Source organism: Taeniopygia guttata, chromosome 5 (genome assembly GCF_048771995.1).
Source record: "Taeniopygia guttata chromosome 5, bTaeGut7.mat, whole genome shotgun sequence".
Lineage (NCBI taxonomy): Eukaryota > Metazoa > Chordata > Aves > Passeriformes > Estrildidae > Taeniopygia > Taeniopygia guttata.
Window position 1 is genome coordinate 52,478,464 of NC_133030.1, and position 25,781 is coordinate 52,504,244.

Below are 25,781 nucleotides of genomic sequence, written 5' to 3' on the forward strand. Positions count from 1 at the left end.
TAGAGCTTTTTATGAAAAAAAAAAGAAATTAAAAAAATTTCCCCCAAACCCTAAAACCCCTGCCACATACACTGAATTATTTTCTTAAGAAACAAGGAATTACTTTAGTGATCTGACTACGTGTGCCAGTGGGCTAAACTAACCGTTTATAATGAATGACTATTCTTTTGTAACAATTAAAATTTGCATATTTATTTCACTTTCTTCTTCATTAATAATGTGTATTAGTATTAAATCCTACAATTAACATTCCAGTAACAATAGGGCTTTCCCACCAATGAAGACTTTCAGGGCCACATAGTTTACCAGAGTAAAAACAGAAAAGAAACAAAGAAAAAAAAATAATTAAAAGACAGACCAACCTGTAGTCGTCATAAGTGAAAGAATCCTTTAAGGGCAGTTTGCTGGCATTAGGATGGGTCTGCAAAATGTAAGTTGCATAAAAAGGTGAAAAGAAGAAGAAAAGAGAAATCAGAAATCAGTCAGCAGAATTTCATTATTTAGCCACCTAACAGATCCTAACAAGAGCCAAATGAAGCAGGAGGCGTCCAGCCGCGCTACAGAGGGATCATCATGCTATTATGCTCTCATACATCACTGTCAACTTAATTTGTTGTGCCCAGCAGCCGCCATAAATCTGTTTCTTCATATTTCAAGGCTGGAACCCACAGACTTTGTACAAAAAAAAAAAAAATTTAAGGTGGACTGAGTATGTGAAGGTAAAACAGAATCCAGCCCTCGATGCACAGTGGGGGAAAGAAATCAGACAATAAGTGTACATTAGCTTTCACCAACTTCCACATTTTCCTCTCCTCTGTGATATCAGTGAGGTATTTCACAAATGCAAGAAATATTATACAAGATTTTCAATTCTTCCTTGATACCTGTAACAGGGTTATTCAGTAAAAGTTGCACTACACCTCTGAAACAAAAGCAGATTAAAATATTTAAATAGCTTTGGTGACAAACACTGATTAGGTAATATCTACATTAACCCATCTATACAAGCTTCTATCTAAAAGTGGAGCCGTGTCATTTGAGAATGTATACCACAGTTCTCATTAACAAGCAAACATTTAATTTCTAAAAGCTTTAAATAGCTCTGATACCCATTACTTTTCTGACTAATTACCTTATTTAAAGTCTCGAAAATACAGGTAGCTATAAGCCCACATTCACACATTTTCTTTAGAACTTTGGTCCAAATCACAAATGGAAAGCCATAGCAGCATAAATTTTAATCTTCAGGTTCAATTAGGTCTCTGAGACGCATTGAAGGAAATGATCAAACGGTTATTTCAGAAGATACAAATGATTTTTTTGCACAGCTCTATCTTTGCGATGCTTTTAATGCATGAAGCTCCATGTAGTATGCAGTTTTTTACTCTTGATGCATTAGCATCACAAGTGCGTGGTAATTTATCATTTCTCACTGTAATGTACTTGCTGGCACTGTGTGCAGGACAGTAGGGGATGAGGTAAAAGTGGCTCAAACCGTAAATCAATTAGAAAACAAAAGCTTGTGCTCAGCGCGCAATTTTAGGCAAATTACATATTACAAAAGACTGCCAATTGGGTGTGAGGTCCCAGGTGGCTGCTCTCCCTCAGCCCCTCCGGTTAACCCTTCCGATGGGCTTCCTCCGGAACATGACTGAAGTTAACATTTCCAGTGGATCCTGTCCCTCCCCTCACTTTTAATTTTTTATTCCTTTTACAGCACTCTACGTTTCCACATGATTCTCACTCACATCGATGGCACAGCCATTGTGTAACAAATCCCTTCGAATTTACTTGTAGCAACACCCTGTACAGTTGTTTCTTCTCACAAAAACACTGAGCACAAACCCAGGACATTTCAGGAGGCACCTCCGCTGCCGGACAGCCCAGAAACGAACGCAGAAACTCAGACTTCAGCTGGAATTGATTCTTACAAACAAAAACCTACCTATAGTTTTCATTTATGACAATCTAATTTCAACTCTTTTTGTTAGTGTTATTGATGTATTTTGCAGGAGCTTGATAAATTAAGCAGGAAAAGACAGCACCAACACTGCGAGTATCAGCCCCTCAGTTTCCCTTTAGAGCACGGCCGCGTTTCCCGTGCTGTGAGGAGCGGGGCTCCCATCGTGCGCCTCACGTTCACAGCCGGTGTTCGCATTCAGCGCCCGCAGCCCCAAGGGTGCCGCTCCCGGGCTGTCAGCCCCCTGCCAGCCCCCAGGCCCCGGCCGTGCCCGGGCTCTCAGCCCCCTGCCAGCCCCCCGGCCGTGCCCGGGCTCTCAGCCCCGCTGCAGCCCCGCGGCCCCGGCCGTACCCGGGCTCTCAGCCCCCTGCGAGCCCCCCGGCTGTGCCCGGGCTCTCAGCCCCACTCCGGCCCCGCGGCCCCGGCCGGGCCCTCAGAGCGCGGGCCGCGCGGGCTGGCAGTGCCCCCTGCCGGCGCCGCTCCGCTCGGCGCTCCGGCCGCCCGCCCGCGGGCCGGGGCACGGAACAAGCGCCGCCAGCGTCCCCAAGCCCGCGCTGCACCGCAGAGCGGGGTCCGACCTGCTCGTCCCAGGAGAAAGATCCCGGTAACGCAAACACCTCTGTCTGTCCTCTCTGTTCTCTCCTGCTTTCCTCCTGCTCCCGAAACAGCAGCATTTAGTGGAACAGGCTGTTTTTCCAAGGGTAAGAATGACTGTGGTCATAAAGCATTGGAAGTGAAAAGGCATCGCAGACACTGCGGGGGCTCAACAGCCAAAAAGCCACGGCTGCAGCCCCTGTATTCAGCTCCAGCGCACACACCATTCCAGGAGCACCAGCCTACAGCTTCAGCCCAAACCTGGAGCAAGTAACCATAGGATGCAAGATTTAATCATGTCGCCAATGTCCTCTCTGTAGGAAACGTGTATTAGATTAGTAGATCACAGCGAGATCAATTGTTCATTTCACACAAGCAGCCCCCAGTAAGAGGCAACCTGAACACCCAACCTATGGGCAAAGATCCTGGATGCCAGCAAATGCTCTGTCACCCTTCCCGGTTTGCAGATCTGTGAAACTTTGGGGTTGCCCCTAAGTGGAGACCATCCAGATGTAATTCATATAAAACCACTAGTAAATTACAATAAAGGACAAAATATATGGTCTTAAAAGTCACAGGGCAGAATAAAAATCCCAGCATATGTAATTACCATATTTATAACATCCCGTGGTACAATATTCTAGTAGCTCTTCTAAAGTTAAGATACATCAGCATATTTGATCATTTTAGATTTCTGATTTGGTCTATTTTACTGTGTAACTTTAAAACCCTATAGATTACAAGAATCTGAAGACACACAAAAAAGAACAATATTCTGATTAAGAATTTGATTTAGTATGCAGCTTCTCTTTATAGTCCCTTGGTAAAAATGAAATCTCCCTAACAAACACTTAATAAAACCTGTCAATATATCTAGAAAGAAAAATGACACAAATGCATTAAGTATTAAATACCCTTGAAAAAAGTCACATATTCCATGAATTTTTGATGTACTATCTTGACATTAATGTAAAACCTTGATATTTATAATTGACAGATATTTAATAAAGTATAGAAGATGACTGCTGCATAGCATGCAAATTGCTCAGACTGCTCAAAAAAGATACAGACGTATTTAAACTAAACAAACACTTAATATGTTAAAAAAAAAATCAGATCTAGCTTTTACAGGTTCATGCAGCTAGGTCTCTACAGATTAGCTTTCAAATGTGACATTATCCACTACATGAACCCTAATTTTAACTTACCAAGTCTGTATGAAGTAGTTTCAGAAAGTTGGGAGGGGAAGCTTTAAATAAAAAATGGGAACATGAAAATATGAATATATTCATTTAGATGCAGGTCCTGACATTCTACTGAAAGAGTTATTATAAAGAACAAATACCATTTATTTCGTTACCCTTTCTGTGAAAATATTGTCAGAGCTGGCAATCAGGGTGATGACCACTGCAAAAACAAATAGTGGCATGCTGAATTTAATTTTCCTCCTGATGCTGCTATTCCTAAAAAAAAATGAATAAAAAAATGCTTTTTCCCCTTCAATGTTCCAAGCCTTCTTTGAGACATTTGGAGGATATCTCAAAATAACCAGAAATATTAAAAAGTAGCAGTGATTGCTGCCAGATTGTCTGCAGCCACTGTGGAAAGAGACAGACTGTTATTCTAGTCACCTAAAACACTATCAGACTAGAAGCCAGTTACTCAGTATGGCAATCAGAGGAAGGGGGGGGTGGGGGGAGAATCAAAAAAAAAGAAAAAACAAGAAAAGGATACTTCCAAACACTTCCACTTTTTTCTCATTCTGTGAAGCAGTAATATCCAGGGGTTCACATCTCATGTTTAATGCCTCACAAGCAAGCAACACTCCCGATGTGCCACAGGGATCTCTGCTTTATTAATTTCTCCATCAAACTTTTAGATGGACATCACAAGGTAATGATTCTCAAGTTCCAGAAAGTAGCTGCTGAAGGACTCCCACTTTGAGGGCTTCTTTCAATGGCATGAAGGCTGCAGTGTAGAATAGGTGGGTGCCCTTCCAGCTGAGAAGCCACCACAACCTTCACTCTGCTTTCCAGCCTAGGGGCATTCACCTCCTGTCAGAGTGGCTAGACTTCTGAAGACAGTAACCCTTTTCCCTATTCAATCACAAAATAATACAGCTCATTTATCAGACTTCCTAATCTTGATGGAGAATTTCCATTAAAATTGGCTAAATATTTGCTTGTTTACCAAGTGATGCAAAGAACAAGTCCAATTACTGTAACACACAATACAATGTCTGAGTAGAAGGAAAAATTAAAGTTTACTTAGTGTCAAATGTGTTCACATCTACACTACTAGATGCCTTGAAAAGAGCTGATGTATTTTTATGTGAAGTCATATTGCCCAGTGTATTCCTTTGTGCTATTAACCCTTGTATAATCCAAGTAAGAAAAAATTATTTTAATAACCAGATGTGATCAAAGTTAGTTTTTTTTTTAAGACACCACCTCTAAACTGAGATAAATTGATCATTGTACCCACCTACTACTCCACTACAATACATAGCTAAAAAATGTTTTTAAACATCCTTGTTTTTGTTGGTTTCCTGAGTTTGTAGACAAAGTTGGACTTCTGTGTCAACTATTTCAAGTACTCACAAGTCCAAGGCAAAGGTGTGGGCAATCACTGCATTGATATCACTAAATCAGATTTCAGTAATCTCAGAAACCTCTTCTATCCCCATTCAAGTGGTGACAGCTCCACTTCTACCCCAGGAAATGATCATAGCTAGTGTTAAGAATATACTGAGGCCACCACTGCACTCCCTTCACAGCCCCCAGAACACTAAGGGTGCTTGAAACAGTTAAAGCCAAAACCGCTTTAAGTTTCTACCTTGTTAACTTTCATTCCTTTGAACATAAACCCCAAGGGTTAGTTGCTTTTGACCAAACAATTTTTTCCTCCTCTTCTTTGCAGATTCTTCTCTCTTTCCACTGTACTCATTAACATGGGGAGATTTCGTTATGAGCCTTAGTGGATGCTACTTGATGGTTTCAGGCCAATGTGTAGGTGTACAAAAACACAAACACACACACATTCAGGGCCAGAAGCAGGAAGATCTGTCAGCATTTGCTGGTTACTGTCCCTTTCCTAGCTCTGGAAATCTTTTGAAGCAGCAGCCTTGAAGAGAAACTCCTCTCTGTGGAGCTGCTGAGGCTTTAACTGCCCTAAAGCTAAGTAAAATAAAGAATTCAGAATGGAGGATCCTAGTGATCTACAGGGAAACAAGAATTTGCTTTTTCCATTGGACATATGCTGCCTAACCTAATGAGGGATGCCAGTTTACTGTACAGGACAGGAGACAGAGCCAAAGATTATTTTATTTTGTAACAACAGTTTATAACTACAGAGGCATGCTATAGAATTTTCAAACAGGCCAATACATGAAGTGCTAGGAATAAGGTTCCCAAACTTGTACCTTCATATGACTTTCCTAAAAGAAAAAAGATAATTCTATTTTGCAAAACCTATTAAAATGAATCTTAATATGAAAAAAGGTATCACAGCATTGAAACTTCTTAAATCTAAATATATTCTTGCTTAATTCTTTATGTCAGCAATTTTTATTTACTTTCTGCCAATATACACAAGAAAGCACTGTTCCAGACTATTAGGGGATTCATGCAGCGGAAGCAAAGTGGAATGACTCCTTCTGGTGCAATGGAATTTAACTGCACAGTCCCTTTTTCTGTACCTTCTACCTGCAAAATTGTTCTTTGTTAATGAGACAGCAGTGGCACAACAGACACTCAAACCATTAACTATTAACTCAGGGGTCTGAAGGACTGACAACCCACTTCACATGCAATGTGGTTATTGCTGTTTGGTAGACAGAGTACACAGAAACAACTCTGAACTGACTGCAACTGAGTACCCCACTTCCAATCCTGTACCATCTCCTTTTCTAAACAGAGGCAAGACAGCCATAAACTCCTTAACAGCCACTTCTTCATCACTCTGTTTCAGAATACTACTTGTTCTGTATGTGTGTATGTATGCACACACAATTCTGAAATACTACTAATCTTTCCCATAGCAGAAGATACTCCGATACAGCATTTAAATAAGTGACCAAGTTCTCTATACCTTTTTTCGTCCTTTCACAAAATCACTTAGAGCTGAGTGCAGCCCCATTAAGGGCTGAAGTGGGAGAAGCTGGGCTGAGATCAGATGTGTTTAGCAATAAGACAACCTCCCGAGTCCTTCCCAAAGCAGTTCACGGGACAGAAGGATACACGAGCTCCATTATGTCCTGTGATAAATCTCCTTGCAAAATATGAGTTTACTGTTCATGCTGGGCCTTAGATTTACAGGTTCATTCTGCAGCATTTCATTCACACAGGTACAGTAAGACAGCTACAAAACCCAGCTTCCTTGCAAGGATCTATGTTTGCACACCATGACACATCTTTTCCTCTATAGGCTCTTCCTGAGATACAAAGTTTACCTTGAGCATTTTTCATTTCAGGAAACATGTTACCTTGTTAATTTCGGGAGCTGGACTTTGATGATCCTTGTGGGTCCCTTCCAACTCTGGATATTTTATGATTCTGTTTAGTGCAACATGCAGGAACTATGTTCATGCACAAATTCATCCCACACCTCTACTAATAGTGGACTCCATTATTAGGTGAATCACAAGCCACAAATAAAATGTTGTGATGGAAACCCTGAAGTGAACTGCTTTGAAAGGACAGAAATTGTATTTCAGATTCACAACCACCTCTCAACAAGAGTTTGCTAACAAGCACTAATATTATGCAGTATAGCTGAAGTTTTGTTACCTGTGATTCAACTACTCAAGCTTTCCAATAAATCCTACCAGAAGCCACTTAGGTGGAAGCTTGGATCATGATCATCTCATAACTAAGCTCCTACAGGCCATGGCAAGTCCTGGAATGACAGGTACTGGGGCTACAGTGGCACACACATCCAAAAATCTAAAAACCTACCATTTCCTCTTCAACCCACATTCAAACAACAGTACAAGAAAATAAACTTTGGTTTACTTAGCAACATATCAATGTCCTACTGTGTGGAGTATTAGCACTGGGTCTGACTGAAGAGGATAATCCACTTTGTAATTTAGTTAAATTACTAATTTTAACAAAGATAAGTACCCTGTATAATTTTGCAGTGCTTAAAGAATACATCCTTTGAGTATTCCGCTCTAAGAAACATCAGCTCGTTATAATATTTTAAATTTATGGAACATTTGTAACTGCTGTTATATCAGGAAAAATATTAAATCTGCACAATAAGTACAAACTTTATATGAGAAAGTATACTTGTAAGTGCATGATGATCTCCTGATGTCTGCTGAGGCACTCACTTCCACAAAAGACACAGACAACATCTCTGGGGATAGACTCAAATGTCCCACAAAGTGCAACTCAGTTTTAAAAAAGGCTACTAACAGAAAAGCAAACAAAAAACTGTCTCCACTCTATTGGCTGTAAAAAGAGATGCTTATCTGCATTCTCAACTAGGAGAGTGGTTGAGAACCCCATCTTCAAAAAAATGCCTTAAAAGCCCATACTACTAACAAGAGAATGTATTATTCCTCCCAAATGCGGTTTAAACTAAGCACAAACAAATTTTGTTTTGCACTGGCACATACGCTTTGAAGTACATCCCTGCTTCTCTAGAGGAAAGCAGGCGTTTAGGCCACTATACCAGAATCCATTCAGAATATAAAATAAATTAAAACCTGCTGATTAGGAGATCTTAACAATGTCCGTACAATGAAAGATAACATCGATATCCAAAATGAAAGATACGTTTTATCCTGTCTGTCCTCCAACTTCAAATCATTTTGACTCTAAGAAATAGCAGACACCAAGCAGGATGTGCCTGTATTCCGATTTAGGCCAGCACGGTCCAACTGGTGCCCATCGTCTGAATCTGGACCACAGGATGCCTCCATATGGCCTGCCACCTTTTCCTTGGAGGAGATAGGGAACAGCTGTTTGAGGAGCAAACGCTGCCTGAACAGCCAAACACCTCCTCCTGTGTCCGGCTGGCTCCAAGCCCAGAGCTGTCGCCGTGTTCCTAAGGAAGGAACGGGGGAAGAAGGCGGCAGAACCTCCCACCCACGCAAGGACTTGAGCTCTTCATCTGCCTGACTCGGACAGATGCAACCCAGCAAAGCCTGGAGCTGCTTCTGCCATGGAGAGGGGCAGCCACAGGAACGGCCCAACAAACCCCCAGGATCTGCTGTTACTGTCATCATGGCCGGGGGTGGGATATACCACAAGTGACACAAAAATCAGGAATTTGGCACATGTTTGCAAAGTCTAAACCACCTTCCAGTAGTTACACTAAGTGGTACAGTACAAGCATACTGTCAATCTTCAATCTGCTGCCAGCAAAACAGATTAATACAATATTTTGGCTTTCATGGAGAGGAAAAACACAGAAAAGCATAAATATATTTCATTATTAACTGCCTATTTATTTATTATTGATCAAGAAGAACAAATTGGGCATTGAAACCCAGACAAAGCAAATTAGATAGCAATGCTATTTTTACCTTTGCAACTGCCCACTCAATGCAATTTTAAATCTCTCCTTAAGGTGACATGCATAGTAGACAAGTTAAAAAAAGGGAAAGATTTTACAGGGTTTACAACTGTGCCATCTTTCTTCTACCCATTTTTCACAGTGTCACTGACATAATTTCTGAAAAAAAAAAGCTATTTGACTGGTATGCCAATGAGTATAAATCAAGTAGGGAGGAAACTGAGAATCCCGAAGACCTACCTGGTACAGAAACAAAAATAAATTCTGTTTCAATACATTTACTTTTTGACTGCATAATGGTTGAACTCTTTGGAAGCATTAAAATATTCTCTATTACATCAACTTGAAAATAATAAACACCTTCTGATTACTTCAATAGGGTGTTTTAAAAGACAATATACTTGTCTGCATTCAACTCAAGTAACATTCAGCACAAAAGTTAAATGGTGGTGTCTTCAAGCCAAGTACAGAGAGACACCAGATGTTCTACTTCACGCTGACCTGGAAAATCATATGCCTATTGCAATAGGATAGATTAAAAACAACACAGAAAAATAATATAAGAGCAGCATAAGTAATATTGAAAGCATCATTGCAACTTCAAAAATTAGTGTAAAAATTATGCTGGATGTGTGAAATCTCACCTAATTTACCCAATATTAGTCACACATAATTCCAGATCTTAAAGATGCTATGATGAAATCTAGAACTTGATGTGTTAAACATCCTAACTAAAATGATATTGCAGTTCCCAACAGCTAATGACTGGATTTTAGAATTTCATTCACATTAAATCAATTAGTCAAATTTTATATGAATAATATATGAAATTTAGTATCTGATCAAAAGGGATTACAGCTGCCAGGAAATTAAGTTCTCTGTCTAGTACTGCGCACAAACAGATCAAGACATCTTTGGATAGATTACTGCAAAGCTTGTATTCACAATGGGACTACAACAACACTTTCACAGTGTCCAGATGTCAATACACCCTAGTCAGAAAACTGTTTGACAGTGTTCCTGTGAAATGCTGGAAGCAAATCAGATTACAGATAATACCTAAAAATTATTAACAATTTCTATCAAACAGATTCTATTTTAAAAAATATTAAAAAGAGTGTGACTCATGGGGCAGCTGTCTTCTTGAGTAAGAGGAGCTTGACAGAAGGAAAAGGAAGCACTAGCAAGTATTTGCTCATTAACTTTGCAAAGTAAGATAAAACTGAGTCAAAGAAAATAAGTTTACTTGCTAAAATGTTATTTATATAGGTGACTTTGCTTTCTCCATTCAGTAAGATTTTTAAAATTAAACTGATCTCTCTTGTACTGGCGACTCAGAGCTGGACACAGTACTCTGGGTGTGGCCTCACCAGTGCTGAGCAGAGGAGAAGGATCACCTCTCTCACCATGCTGCCAACAATCCTAATGCAGCCAGGATGCCATTAGCCCTTTTTGCTGCAAGGACACATTGCTGACTCATGCTCAGCTTGTCCCCAACATAATAATGGGATCATTTCACTCCAAGTGCAGGACTTTGCACTTCCTGCTCAACATCAGTGAGCAGCCCATTTCTGCAGCCTGTCAAAGTCCCACTGGATGGCACCTTACCAGAAGCTGAAGTGAGCCTAACAGGCTTGTAGTTAGCTGGGTCATCTCTCTATCCTGAGAATAAGAGTGACATTTGCTTTCTTCCAGTCCTCAGGAAAGTTTCCCAATCATCATGGGAAGACGATTGGGAAACCATTGCTCAAAGATCACTAAGAGTCATTGAGTTTGCGTTGGAAAGACCCTCTAAGGGTCACCTAGTCCAACTCCTCACTGTGATGAACAGGAACATCTTCAACTATATCATGGTTGCTCAGAGCCCCATCCAACCTGACCTGTAATGTTTCCATGAATAGGGCATCAACAACCTCTCTGAGCAACCTGTGCCAGCATTTCACCATTCTTTTTGCAAACAATGCCTTCCTTAGATCTATAAATCAACCATCTCTTAGTCTAAAACAATTACCCTTGGTCCTCTTGCAACAAGCCCTGCTAAAAAGTTGGTCCCCATCTTTCTCACCCCCTTTTAACTACGGAAAGGCTGCTCTAGGACCTCTCTGGAGCTCTTTCTTCTCCAGGATGAACAAGGCCAGGTCTCTCAGCATTTCCTCACTGGAGAGGTGCTTCAGCCCTCTGATTATTTCTGTGGCCATTCTCTGGAATCTCTCCATGTCCTTCCTGTGCAGGGGACTCCAAAGCTGGGTACAGTACTCCAGGTGGGGTCTCACCAGAGCAGAGGAATTGAATCCCCTCTCTCAACCTGCTGCCACACTACTTTTGATGCAGCCCAGGGTACAACTGGCTTTCTGAGCTGCAAGTACACATTGCTGGCTCCTTCACCAGCACTCCCAAAGTCCATCTCTGCAGGGCTGTTCTCAATCCCTTCAACCCACAGCTGTATTGATAGCATGGGTTACCCCAACACAGGTGCAGCACCTTGCACTTTCCCCGGGTGAACTTAATGAGGTTCCCAATGGCCCATTTCTCAAGCTTGTCCAGGCACCTCTAGATGGCATCCTGGTACTTGGGACTCCTGAAGGCCAGTCTTACCAGCAAAGGAAGGCATTTGGTATCCCCATTTTACATGTTCTACATCACAGTCCCCCACTCCATCCAGCAGCAGGCCCACATTTCCTCCAGTCCTCCTTTGGTCACCTCTGTACCTATAAAAACTCTTTTGATCACCTTTGATATCTTTTGCAAGATGCAATTACTGCTGGGCTTTAGCTTTTCTAACCACATGCCTGGATGATTGGACAATGTCTCCATATTCCTTACAGGTTACCTGTCCCTGCTTTCACCTTCCCTATGCTTCCTTTTAATGTCTGAGTTTTTGGAGTTCCTTGCTGATTCATGAAGGCCCCTTGGCACTTTTGCCTGATTTAGTGCTTTTGGGATAAACTGCTCCTGAAATTAGAGGAGGTGATCTATCAATACTAACCTTTGTTTCTTGGATCCTTCTTCTCTCCGAAGCCTTATCCCATGGGACTCTTCAAGCAGATCTTAGAGGCTCTTCAAGCAGAAGGAGCCAATACTGCTCTCCTCAAGTCCAGCATCATGACCTTGCAGTTTGCTATGCTTCCTCCTCTCAGTATCCTGAAGTCCACCACCTCATGGTCACTACGGCCAAGGCTGTCTCCAACCTTTGCATCTCCAACAAACCCTTCCTTGTTTGTAAGTATGAGGTCCATGAATGCAAGCAGCACCTCTCCTCATTGCTCCCTCCACTGCTCGGGTGAGGAAGCTCCCCACAAACCTCCTGGACTGCTTATGCCCTGCTGTGCTGTTCTTTTAACAGATACTGGAGTGAAGTCCCTGCTGAGGACCAGGCCCTGCAAATGTGAGGCTGTTTTTAGCTATTTGTAGAAGGCCACATTCACTTCTTGCTTCTCCCTGTTCAGGCAGCCTTATAGCAGAGGCCCACTACACCGTTGTCATGGTTTGACAATGGCACAATGCCAGTGCCCCCATGAAAATACAATCTCTCAATTGAATGCTGTGAAATGCAATCGAGAACAGAGCAAAGCAGGCCCAAGCTTAATAACAAGAAAAAAACTTTATTAAGCTACTACTACTATACTACTATAAAAGGAAAAAGAAAGGAAAAAAAACACACACAAAAATCAAAATGAAAACCTTCCAAAGCATTCCTCCTCCCACCTCCAACAAACCACAGTGAGACACAACCTGGACCCCAATCAGGTTTCCACCCTCCAGACAATTGATTCTCAGTCCATTGAGGGAGAGAGGAGTCTCTCTTGTGCCACAGACCCCCCAAGAAACACAGCTGCCACATCCTGTGCTTCCATGTCACCACATGGCACCGCCCGGAGGAAAATGTTTGCCAATGGTGACCCTCCCCTTTCCATGCACAGTGCTCTCACCACCAATGCATGGATGGACAGACTGCTTTTAGGATTTTTCCTTTCAAGGATGCCCTGCCAAGAGGGGAAAAATAACAGTTCAGTTTTTCATTTTTGGGACCACAGTCCCCCCCATTTTCCCCTGGGGCCGAGGATCCAAGAACAGAGATAGTCTTCTCTTCTTCCTCTCTGAAGACAGGGGGCACCACCACAAACCCCTCTAACTTTTCTCTGTTCGCTCCACTTCTGTCTTTTCCCAGCTGAAGCAGGTCTCTTTGGCTCACTGGCATCCTCCTAAAATACATCTCTCTTGGAGGAGATGATCAGTTCAGTCTGTGGCTACCAAGAAAAAGTCCAGCCAAAAGCCACTCCATCATCTCCTCCCACCTAGAATTTCTCCTTCTACCATCCCAGGGTCCAAGCTGTCTCTCTTCCTCTCTTTCAAACCGAGGAGGAGAAAAATTTCACAAAGCTTTCATTTCTCAGGAAGGGTTAAAAGTCCCGACTCCCAGAGATGGCTCACTGCCCAGGCTCCAGCTCCCACAGGCGGCTGGGCACCTTGCGGCCCCCCTCGCTCTTTTCCTTCCCCGCGGTGAACTGCTGGCAAAACCACCGCTGTCTCTTTCTCTCTCTCTCTCTCTCAAGAGAGACTCTGTGGGGGGAAGAGAGACATCCCAGATTTCTCCACCCTTCCATCTGCAGGGGGCCCAATCCAGTTCCAGTCCCTCCACCCTTGGGCCTACCTCCGAAGGCCACATGGCTTTTCCCCTCCCTAACCCAGCTCGTCACTGGGCAGGGGAGTGTCCTGCACTGCACGCTGACCGGAACCAGAGAGAGCGAGTTCTCCTGGGAATTCTGCTTTTAACCCCTCTGTGTTCTCAGAGGTGTGTCCACCTTCAATTGGTCAATGTCCAAATTGACCTCTTCCTTCCGGAAAAACTCTTTTTTACGTGTCAAACCACGACAACTGTCAACCATATTGGCTGAAGTTCAGGCTTTTTGTTTGTTTTTTTTCTTTCCAGCCTGACAACTTGCTGGTGCTCTTCAGAAAAAGACAAAAAATGTGGTCCCTCAGTGGTCCAAAGACTACAGACTGAAAACACTGTGTAAACCAATGCCAAACTGGCATCCTGGACAGTCTCACAAAACTAGTGTTTTTTCCAGCACATGAGAGGCAGCTACATAGAGATACTACTTATTCAGAGTGCCACTGAAGGCATACAGCCATGGCAAAAGCTATGGCTAGCTAATGGTCTGCTGGTTTTTGACTTACCACTTCAAAGATTTTAAAAGACAACTAAAGTTATCATAAAATTGTCTTTTATTTAGGCAGGTAGTAACAGTCTTTACTAGAGTTGGGGAAAAGATACAACACTGCGTCAAACCCATCATGTTCAAAATGTAAATAGTTTGGACACTTCCACCTTCTCTAAGTGCATTCCTTGTCTTCATACCTTGCTTTGAGTCACAAAAACTTCTCTGTAGCTGACTACAAACAGGCATAGAGATGCACCTGAAAATCAAACACAAAGACCACTGCATATTCTTTTAAAAAAGCTTCAAACTTGGCTGTATTTTCTTTAGGAATATAATCTCACTGCGATTGTCTGTAAACTATATGGCTCCCTCTTGTGTCTATTACACCACATTTCAGCAGACAAAACATTTTTAACATTAAGCCATAATTATCTGGGCTTTGTTCAACCTTCTGCAGGCATGCAGAGCTCATAAATTTTACGGAAGTCACAGACATACCTTCCTTTCTCTTCTCCTGAGAAGAAAAAACCCTGCAGCTTACAGAATTTCTCTTTGGAACAAACTATTAAAAAAATCTTGCAAACTACAAGTCTGCAGCAATTAAAGTAATCTTTTGACCATTCCCTGTATTTTGATACCAATGCAGAGGCCAAATGCACAGTTGAAGTACATCTGCAACAACTTTTAACTAGTTTTTAGTTATCGAATTACATATGTTTAGAGAGGTGTCAGTGTGGTTTATAGAGCCTGGCTAACATGCTCAAGAGTTTATTTTTGTCTGCTCAACATCCCACCTGTTTCTGCTTATCAAACCAGACTACAGTTTAGCTTGCAACAGCTGTGAAATTCATAAATCTGACCATTCTTCATGTGTAGCCAGACTAAGCACTTGGAGAAAGAGTCAGAACTGCAGCAGTCACCCTTTATGGAAAAGCTAAGGAAATAAAACAGAGCAGCACTTCTCAAACCGTGTTTGAAACTGCACACCTATCAGAAGCCAAATTATTTTAAAAGCAGTATAGCAATCCTATTTGGAAAGAAAAAGAAGCATTTGAAACCAGGACCTGTTAACCCTTTTATTATCCCCACCATTAGAAATATTTTGCAGAGTAAAAATGCTGCAATTAGAATATTTTGCCTACACAAAGTAACCCCTTTTTTAGTACCTTCAAATAGAAAAAAAAACCCCAGCTTTTATTTCAAGATGCTGCTAGCATTACTTCCCACAGTAGAACAACTATCAATAAAGTAAACAGTTTTAAGATTTTTGTATTACAAAAAATGTATTTGTATTTTAAAAAATATACTTTAAAAGCTATTTGTACTTTAAAAAAATTAGTCTGCATACTGAAAGCAATATCAAAATCCTGGTAACACAGGACAGCTTTCAGTTAAACACTTCTACTAAAGCAGTAGTAGTACTGAATGAAATGATGGTATACAACGATCTAAAAAAACCTCATTTAATCTAGCTTGCAGAGTACATTGCCTTTTATAGACAAATGGGTTTGCTTTGCTCTTTTCATTTATATGAAAAATTTCTCTTTCGCTGCTTCTTCCCTTTTCCATCTGCTCATGAATTACCCTTAGCATTAGTATTTTGTGGGTCAATTTTGTTCAAAACATGATATGAGTACATGCAAGCTGATACTAAAATTAATTTCAGCTTTTATGAATAAGGAAAGATGTTACTTTGTTTTAGGGAAGAAAGAGACTTCTATTTTTTCTCTATGAACTCTTTTACTCCACCATTTCATAAATTACAAGCTCTTATTTTTTAGAGCAGAAACAAATAAAAAATTTAAACTTTTCCCTAAGTTTTCATCAAAAATATTAATAATAGCTGCCCATTACATACAGTTGGCATTCCTGGAGCCAACTGAATTTCTCTGACTTTCTAATGTGAATAGCAGTATTTGCTGAATAGTAGTGAAGAAACATTCAGCTGAAATTGTGCTTACATGGCAGTGCTGAAGTAAGGCACCAAACAACCAGGACCCACTTGAAATTTAACTAAATACTTATTACCTCTCATTCTGAAAGGAAAGAAAATAAAGCAAATGAATCCTACCTGATCTCATATTCAACAATGTGAAACAACAGCTATAGAAAAAGATACATAACAAGAAGACAAGACAAGCAACAAAAGCATTTGTCAAGAGAACAAAAAAAAAAACTGATCTAATTTTCAGACCATTCTGCATTTCAGAGGTTTTTTCAATTAATGTTGCAGTCACATAACGTCTCACATAATAGTACTAGTGCAGGATTAGTCAGTGAAAATAACAGAACTGGTATAGTGATAGTTCAGCTGATTCAGATCTGAAAAGAACTGCAAGAGCAAGAATAGCAGCTAGAAGAATTGGATAATGTTCCACAATATTCTGCAAATAACTTGTTAAAAACAGTAGACCTTTTTAGGGTGAAAAAAATGTTCTAAGGCACAACATTTAGAAGCTCTATTTGATTAGGCATATTTTGAGAAACTAAGTGAAGGCTAGAAGACCCAGAGTAGACTGGCAGTCTATGACAGGACACAGCAAGAAAAAAGAGTTGGCTGAACTATTGTTTCCTGTACTGTGACACCTGGAAGGAAGAATTCAGTTCCCTTCCAATATCAAAGCCATTGTTTCTAGCTTATTCCTTGTGCATCTGATTTGGCTTTCACCAATCATTTCCAATTACTTCATTTTTATCAATTATCAATTTATCCCTCTGCTCCTTATACTCATTAAACTGAATTTGTGTTTGAAACATATTCAGTTCTTGAAACACCAAACAGCTACACAAAATAATGCAACTTTTGTTGAATTAAAACAGTTGACAGAAAAGCTTTGGAGCTCTGGTAACGCCAAAGGAGAATAGAATTCTCTAGATCACACATTTGGGGAGATTCACTGCATAGAGCCATACATTTTTTATACATATTGTGCCATAAAAAGCTTTGAATGTTTGGACATTGAGCACTACCTTGAGAACAACACATCAACATTAACTTACAACTTTATATCTAGATATCAGTCAGAATAATAGAGTTCTGTTAGAAACTTGGCTTAAATCATTATTTCAAAACACAATACAAAGTTCACTCATCTCAAGCCACTCCATACCCTAACTGTTACCAGATGGGTTTATCTTGGTATTTGAAAGCAATCAAAATAATTATGCTAAATAGAATAGAAAACAACAGTTAATCCACGTTCATTTGAAATACAACATATGCAATGGTTTTATTCTGTCAATTAACAGTTATAATTTTACTTTGTTAAGTGCAAACTATACATTTTTCAAAGAATCAGAGGCATGCATAGGTTGTAAATCTCTGCAGGTCATGTAGAAAAGTTTCCAACCCGCAAACTTCTAGAGACTGGCTAACAGCAAGACAAAAGCAGTGCCTGAAGCATTCCTTATCTCCTTTTCCCCAGAACAAACAAATCCAGATCCCTTAGTCGCCCATACAGATAAGGGGCTAAAGCAAATTACATCTTCATAGCCCTCCTCTGGTCTCATTCCAGTTTGTCAACAAGTCTCCAGTTTGTTAATGTGTCTTTTGCACTGTTGGGCCCAAAATTGTACACTATTCCAGATGAAGCCTCACCCATTTTTAAACAAAAGGCAAGAATCACTTCTCTCAACCAACTAAATACATTTTTATCTATCTATAAGCTTACAGAACTGCAAAATTTCAATAGCAGTTCAAAAAAGCAGCAGGAATTTGCTTTAATGATTTGGACTTTCAAGGGCAATATTGTAAGTCTGCAACTTGTAGTACTATTCAGCATAACTGTTTTCACACCTTCCACAATGAGGATCATGAGAACAACATATATATACTATATTTAAGATTCTTACCTGAATAACTTTGTAGAAATAGGCATACTGTCGAGCTGTATTTTTATATTGGCTAAAAACATCATGTATGGCCTGAGTTGATTGAAGATGCTGTACTTCATCTTCTTCAAAATAGAGAGGAGTATCATATTCACTGGGGAGAGTCTGGATGTAGGGCAGCCAGAAAGAGTGGGGGTTGGCTCGCTCACAAAGGAGATGGAATGCCAATGTTATATTACCCATGGCTTGAAGAATTCGATCTTGAGAATACAGAGATCCTGAATTAACCAAGAAAGGTGAGGAACTAAATTTACTCTCCATGGAAAATATCATCTTAGATTTACTTTAAATTAACACAATTAAATAATAGGTAAGCACTTAACAAAAAAAAAAAAAAAAAAGCTTTTCAGGTCTCTAAAATATTTAGCTGCCTACACTGCATTCTACTGCAAGATTTTAACACAGCAAATGCCTCGTGTACAACTGCATGACTAGACTAGAATATTCTCAATACCTCAGAACATTTTATCTCCAAGTATTATACAAGCTACATGATATGTGTTCAAAATAACACAAACACTTGTGGAAGATATCCAGTGCACTCAGCCAGAAACTAACCGGGAAATTAAACTCTTTCCACTGACACTTCAAGTTTCTAAGTATTCCAAACCTGATGGCTAGCATGATAAGCAAGCCCTGCAATAAAAAAGATCAGCCAAAAAAAGAAAGTCTCCTACTGAAAGATCCCATAAATATTAATTTCTTTATTAAGAACTTCCTTGAGCTCTTACCTAAGACTGAATTTTTAGCTGACTCAACCGTCATCAACAGTTTTCTAGGAACCCACAGAAACAATTCTTCAGCCTACAGAAAGGAAAGAAATGCAAGAGGGTCAGCTAGCATTTATATGATATGCCAAGTGTTTCAAATATACACCAACTTTAAATTACAAGATGTTTGCATTTTTTTTAAATCAAAATAAATCTGAATCAAAATTCTTCCTTCTCTTCCACTGCAAATTCAACAAACAACCTGTGTTTCATATTGTGGTAACCAATATTTCAATCTGCATTACACAAAGCTTTAAACACAGGCACTCAGATACAAAATAAAGCCCTTCAATTTTGAAACTGCTAATATGTACAACACAAAGTTAAAGCTATCAAACACATTATATTGCTAATAATTACATGATCACATATTTTCTCACAGAGTTTTTTCATATTGGCTGTTTTTATTCTAGAAGAACTGTTCAGGATTTTTATCAATGTATTAACTGTGTGCTAATGAAGCTCTTAAATGATTATACTGCGCTCATTTTCTAATAGTCTTTCTACAACAGCTGATTGGTCTTCAAACCTGTTTCCCACCTACAAAATGGGAATGGAAAGATACAATTTGCTTACCTTTTAACAGTTACCTAACTGTGTGTGTCTATACTCCTTATCTGATGATAAAAAAAACCTTTACAATTATCATAATTTGGGGATTTTTTCATTTTCATTGGAAAATAGGTATTGCAAACACCTCTTTCTGAGACAAAATGACCAAGTCTTTCAAAGAATGGACATGAATGAAGAAGAGAAGAGACTAAATAGGTATTGCAAATACCTCTTTTTCAGGCAAAAACTTTTCCAATTCTTTAAAAGGGACATGAAAGAAGAGAAGAAACTAAATAGTCAGAAAACATGGAATAAAGGGATACACCAGTGTGGTAGAGTACCCCAGTGATTAGGTAAAGAGTATAGGCAATGTAGAGGGGAAAAAAAAAGCATTGATTAAAAATTCACAGTACTATCAGTAGTCATCAAAAATAATACTCTATTTCACCAATAATGTTATTCTCAAGTACACAGAGTTGGTAATGTTTCAGAACAACATAAGCAGCTAAAAGGGGAAAAAGGGTGAGCATTTCAGAGCTCTGCAGATACATTCCAAACACGATTTTCTAATCTAAGTCAAATGTTCACATGCTCACCTTTATCTCTCTTGTTGCTTTCAAACCAAATCCCTCCTCTTCAAAGTTAGCTATTTCAAAACCCTCTGTGGATGCTCCATTTTCAGTTGCCCACTTAATCAATTCAGGGAAATAGTCATCTCTTTTTCCATCAAAGACAACAGACAAACCTACATACACAATTTATTGAAAAACAAATGCAGAATAAGAGGATCCAGAAAGATAAAAAAGCTCAGTATAGAAGCCCATGTTAAAAGCTATCTGCTATCTCACAGCGGTGCTACTTTGAAGTAGCTGAGTCAGAACTGGTCTCTGTTAAATGTTACTCAATACTATATAAATGTCATACCAAATTTTCATCAAATTCATTATTGTGCCAAATTGGCTTACCAGTCATCTTAAAAATGCAACTGCCCAAACTGAGCAGTAATGAAATATGAAACTTTCCTCTTCTTTCACTTTTAATAAAAGCCAAAATATTTCCAATCTTAATATCAATGATAAATGCAGTCACCACAACATGTTGATATAGACTAAGAAGAATTTGAGAGGCAAGCTGTAATTTCATTAATTCAGCACTACAACTGATGATAAGCAGATCTTGAGTTCCTTCTTTCACATACATGGCAGCTAGCCGTTTCCTGTAGCATATGGATCTACTAAAATATCTAAGGATAGATCTAAAATATCTAAGGATAATCTTCCTGACATCACAGAGCTCATCCAAATTTTTACACTTTGCTTCTCCATCAGTATGTGGTCCACCAGTGAAATCATAAGCCTCATTCATTTCCTCAGCTTTCCTCTACTGTGAATTCATTTGAATCTCTCTGTAATAGTTCCTGGCTAAACTCAGCCAGCTCCTTTTGTACCCTTGCCTCTGTGTGTTCTCTTCAATCCAAACTCTAGAGTCAGGTCACATTAAAAGTGTCCAAAGGCCCCCAAAATGCTCAGGTCATTTCATGAGTGACAAAATGTCATCAGCAAGATGCTTTACATCCAAAGATATTTTGGCTAAGCACAGGGAATAAAATACATTTTGAGATTAAAATTATTTTAGGGAAGTAGCATTAGTGTATTTAAAATATCCCACTCCTGCCTTCAAACTTTGCATTTCAAGGCCCAAAACCAATCAAATCTGTAGTTAACTTAAAAGTGCAAGAATAATTTAAAACTTTAATCTTTGATGATGCAGTATTTATTAAGCATTTGCAAAGGATTTTTTTTAATATAATGCCCACACAAACATAGTAAGATTTGTTGCATAGTTTCTACAAAACTTGGTAGGTATTTACACTATCCAAGATTTTGCTCTTTTGATATCCAATTTTTGCTACTGTATAAGACTACTGGAAGCTTTTAACATCCAGTTTATACCTGGGACCATTCTTTAAGCATTTCTAAAATTCTACTTCTGTTCCTCATACACAATGTGGACCAATACTTCCCGATTTTTTCCACATTTAAGAGAAAACCAGCTCCTTTAAGTTATAAGCACCATTGGGGAATAAATAGTTTCTACACAGAACAAAATATACTTGAACTGATGAAAGTCTATATTGAAAATTAACTTTATTTAAGATTTTGCTAATGAGTCAAACAAACTTTTAGAAATTAAAAATACTCAGCTTTCAAATTAAGAGTTTTCTGTACCGAAGATCATTCTAGTTTACATCCTGCAACCCCATGTTCTTGTCAAAAAAAGCACAAAGTATAACATTTTTGGCAATATATATTAATTTGTACATCTCAGAGCTCCCAACAGGAACTTCATCTGCTGTCTAAAGCCTCTATTAAACTAGCAAACTCTGTAGATTAACTACTATGTTCTATTAAAAATAGTCTTGAAAGACACCATACCATTGCTACTCACCACGTATGTGAAAATGTTACATGGAAAGACACTTGTATGTCAACAGCAGTGTGGTTAGTAGGTTTTGTATCTTCCAAAGAAAAAAATATGCTCTATTAACATGATACTGTTACACTAATTCTACCATCTCTGCAAGCAGCATCTTCCCCATTGATAGTTTAATCTTTATGGTGCAGAAAAGATTCAGAGAAGAGGCCAACCCCAATGCTAACTCTGCTCTTATTAACCTGTATTATGACTTACTTTAATCCATATATTAAATCATAAAAACCTGGACATGTAGAGTAAGTTTATAGAAGTCATGGCACAGTTAAAAATGAACCAAGTTCACATCTATATTACTACAGAATGCAGTCACTGAAAGAGCATATTTTTTTCTGCCATATACCCTCTGCCAAAAACTGATGTTCAGAGGTGTGTTAAGTCCTTTCATGCAGTAAGGTCTTTATGTATCAGTCAAAATACATTAAAAACAGGTATGAAAGAGAAATTTCAAGCCTCTTCAGTATTTGCTTTATCAAGCAACACCATGAACTAGTCAAGCTCCATTTATGTGTAGTCTGGCTTTCTTGCTATTACTGTATAAATACCAGAGAAGAAAGAATTGTTTAGGACATTTTCAGGTATGTCCAGCCCAAATCTATCCATTCCAAGGTTAAAAAGTTATTTCTCAGTCATTAAAACATATCTGTCATAAAAGAGGTTATTTTACTAAAATTATACGAAAAGGATTTTTTAGAGCATGCCTCCAAAAATAACAAAATTAATATAAAAAAGCAAGATGCTACAGACCATAATAGAAGAAACCTGATCTAGTATGAAAAATAAGCATACCTTAAACTTCAGAAAACTGGCAATAAAATTCCTCATGAACTGTGATATTATAATAATTTCTTTATTTTGATTATGTGCTTCATTTAGAGCAGAGAGACTTATTAGCTGCTGCATTTATTTTGTGACATACTTTTGTCATCACTTGATGTCCTGATGTTGTCATGCTGAAACTGTTCCAACATCCAGTAAAGTCTTTGTAAAACAGTTACAAATTTAACTTTAGAATGTTCAGATTTATAGAGGCAGAGCACCAGACTATGCAACCAGAAACCAAGGCAGCCTATTATTCTCTAAGTATTGCTACTTCTAATCCTTCAGACCGTGATGAGAAAACAATTTCAAGCTCCTTTTTCTACTTATCAGACAGAAATCTCCCAGGACCATCTGTTTGTGATAATCATTCAGAATTCTGAGTATTAAAATGGTTAATGCCAGTGGTGAAGCCCACTTGAACATTTCAGAAACACTTGCAAGTGTTTCACATTTACCTTTCTGCTTTTTGCGGATTTTCTCCACAAGTGAACGGATCTGTACATATTCTTCCCATTCCTTACCAGGACCTGGGGGAGGACTGCTGCATTCTGGAAAGAAAAATGTTTTCTTTAATTAAGAAATTATATATGTATACACCTGTATATATGTATATGTATATGCACACACACAAGCAAATATATATTTTAACCTCAGATTTACGGTTTCACAGTAACGTAACATAACCCCAGTACTATTTGTCCTTCAAATAAGTTTGCATGTCAAATTAAAAAATCTCCACTGTTATAATCATCCCATTATATGACAGATTTGCTTCATATAGAATTTAGAGGTTTGAAATCTTAACAGTATAACTTATTTTATTTTTAATATTTTTCAGACATAAGAGATAGCAAATGTCTAAAAAGCTTGGAAGAAAAAAAAAAGGTAAACAACCAGGCCATTAGGTAAATAATATCTCAGATAAGACAAACAATAAAAAAGTGTCTGTTTTCAATAATTCAAGCAAAGCACTCTGTTTGCATTATCCTGCTTGCCATCACTCTTGCTGTAATGAAAGCAGATGATAATAGCACAGAGCATACCTTAAATAATTGAGAAATTTGCAGGTACGTACATTTGAGATGCCTAGTCAATACTGTTTTCAGAGATGCACAAGTACTGGAGGGACAAGCAAAGGAACACAAAGCCATGCTTTAGCTTTAGATTACATCCGCAATGTCTCTGCCAATATTCTAAATGTCAGTGTGTAGATTTCTTGATCTAAGCCATGTAAATCCAAGTGGACAGCTGAAGATTACCTTGCTCAAGTGATTTGAAAAATCTCAGCATTGAATAAAACATGGAAGCTTGACAAAAAGAACAGCTGATACTCGTCTTTGCTTAGCAAATTAGATCTACATTTTATTTTTGGTAGCAAAGCAGAGGCCAATTGTAGCATAAGCATCAAACTGTTTTGCCAACTCCTTGTCTCCTCCTCATGAGCAATGCTAAGAAAAATTTTAATTTTACTAAGGCAACACTTAGATGTGTCCAGAATATGAAAATCTGAACTTGTGTTTCAAAAAGAACTGTATAGCACAGTTACTAATGACAGCAGAACATAGCACAGTTACCAATGACAGTAGAAAGAGTCAATAGTATTTTAGCATCATTGTATGAAATTATGCTCTACTTTTCACATTTACTACAAATAATGGATGAGTTTCAAGTTCCTCAACAAGTGAAACAATCTTGGTCTGTACACAAGATCTAAGCACTACAAAAAGTTTCCAAACAGCAACAACAACAAATTTATCTAAGCAACAAAAATATCTGTGCAGTTGAACTGAGTTGCATTACTGCTTCCCACAGTAAATTCCCCTACTCTAGTATCAGTTCAAAGTACTGATCAAGTGATAAATGGAAACAGTGTAACTCTTCAAGTTTACAAGAAAAAACATTTTTGACAAAGCTTAAATGCCAAGTTGTTTGGTTATTTAAAAATCTAACCTCACTCACTATTTAAGCTTGTATTAAGGTGAAAAGCCGAATGCTGCAACAAATATGTTCTGGCCAATAAATACCTATTTAAATAAGCCAATAATGATATATATTAACAGAGGTAGTTTAGTATGTATCTGAGACTATCTATCTTAAGCACTCTGAAATAGCAAGCTTAGCCACTTACAGAAAAAAACAACTCACTGGCTTCAGTAAGAAAATGTTTTTGAGTGGTTTGCACACCATCCCTTTTCCCAGAGAGGCATAAAAACAAAACTTACTTTGCAATAACTCACTAACTAGATTCAACATTTCCTTTGGAGATACTGTCGCTGTGGCTCCTGTACCTGACTTCTGAGTTTTCACTCGGCTTTTCTTCCCCATCTTCCACCTAGAACAGATTAAGAAGCACACTGTCACCAATTACAATGAAACAGAATATGATAAGTATAAATGAACAAGATCTTCTTTCACTAGTCATATAAAAAAGAAAAGAATGAGAAATTATTTCTCACCCATATATATGTGCAAGTATTATTTGCATAGCCTGAATGTAAGAGCTATACAGTGCAATCTGAAGAGTATTTCTTGTAGTTGCACATTAATTACTTCAGGGTAATTAGAAACTAGAAATCTTAGAGACAAAAAGAAAAATTATTCTAATCACATGCAAATTCATTAGTTGTGAACAAATATTATGGATTCCAAAGTATTCAGGCTATAGAAAACCAGGTTATTTTATCTCATCAGCTGCATGGCCAATAGCAGCTGAATTAGTATTTTGACTGTATGTTACATAGTAATTCAAAATGAATTGAAAATTAAGTAATCCATTTCAAATAAAATCAAAATACCATCTGTATATCTTTTTTGCAGCTTCTTCTGATTCAAGGCAACTAGTTAAAGAAAACTTATTTTCAGTTCCCAAAGTAAATGAAACATCATCTTAGGCTGGTATTCCAATATTCAGTGCCCCTTGTTCTCATGCAGGACTTAAATCACACAACACCTCCTGGAACAGCAGTGTAGTAAGGTGTGAAATATCCAGGGAATTTCTCACATGCACTG

At 38.7% G+C, this 25,781-nt stretch overlaps 1 protein-coding gene across 2 annotated transcripts in view; it reads right to left on the reverse strand.

Moving 5' to 3' along the window:
- Positions 1 to 25,781, reverse strand: part of SETD3 (SET domain containing 3, actin N3(tau)-histidine methyltransferase) — a 61,786-nt gene that overhangs the window by 14,756 nt on the left and 21,249 nt on the right. Inside the window, exons 1-7 of one of the 2 annotated variants that reach the window (XM_072930395.1) lie at positions 25,568 to 25,587; positions 24,995 to 25,104; positions 23,228 to 23,320; positions 20,054 to 20,202; positions 18,867 to 18,939; positions 18,097 to 18,353; positions 363 to 421 (exon numbers count right to left, since the gene is read on the reverse strand). In XM_072930395.1, the coding sequence (XP_072786496.1) occupies positions 363 to 421; positions 18,097 to 18,353; positions 18,867 to 18,939; positions 20,054 to 20,202; positions 23,228 to 23,320; positions 24,995 to 25,097 (734 nt within the window). In that variant the 5' untranslated portion in view covers positions 25,098 to 25,104; positions 25,568 to 25,587. Of the gene's footprint in view, positions 1 to 362; positions 422 to 18,096; positions 18,354 to 18,866; positions 18,940 to 20,053; positions 20,203 to 23,227; positions 23,321 to 24,994; positions 25,105 to 25,567; positions 25,588 to 25,781 lie in introns of those variants that run through there. The other variant, XM_012574262.5, reaches the window with a different exon arrangement.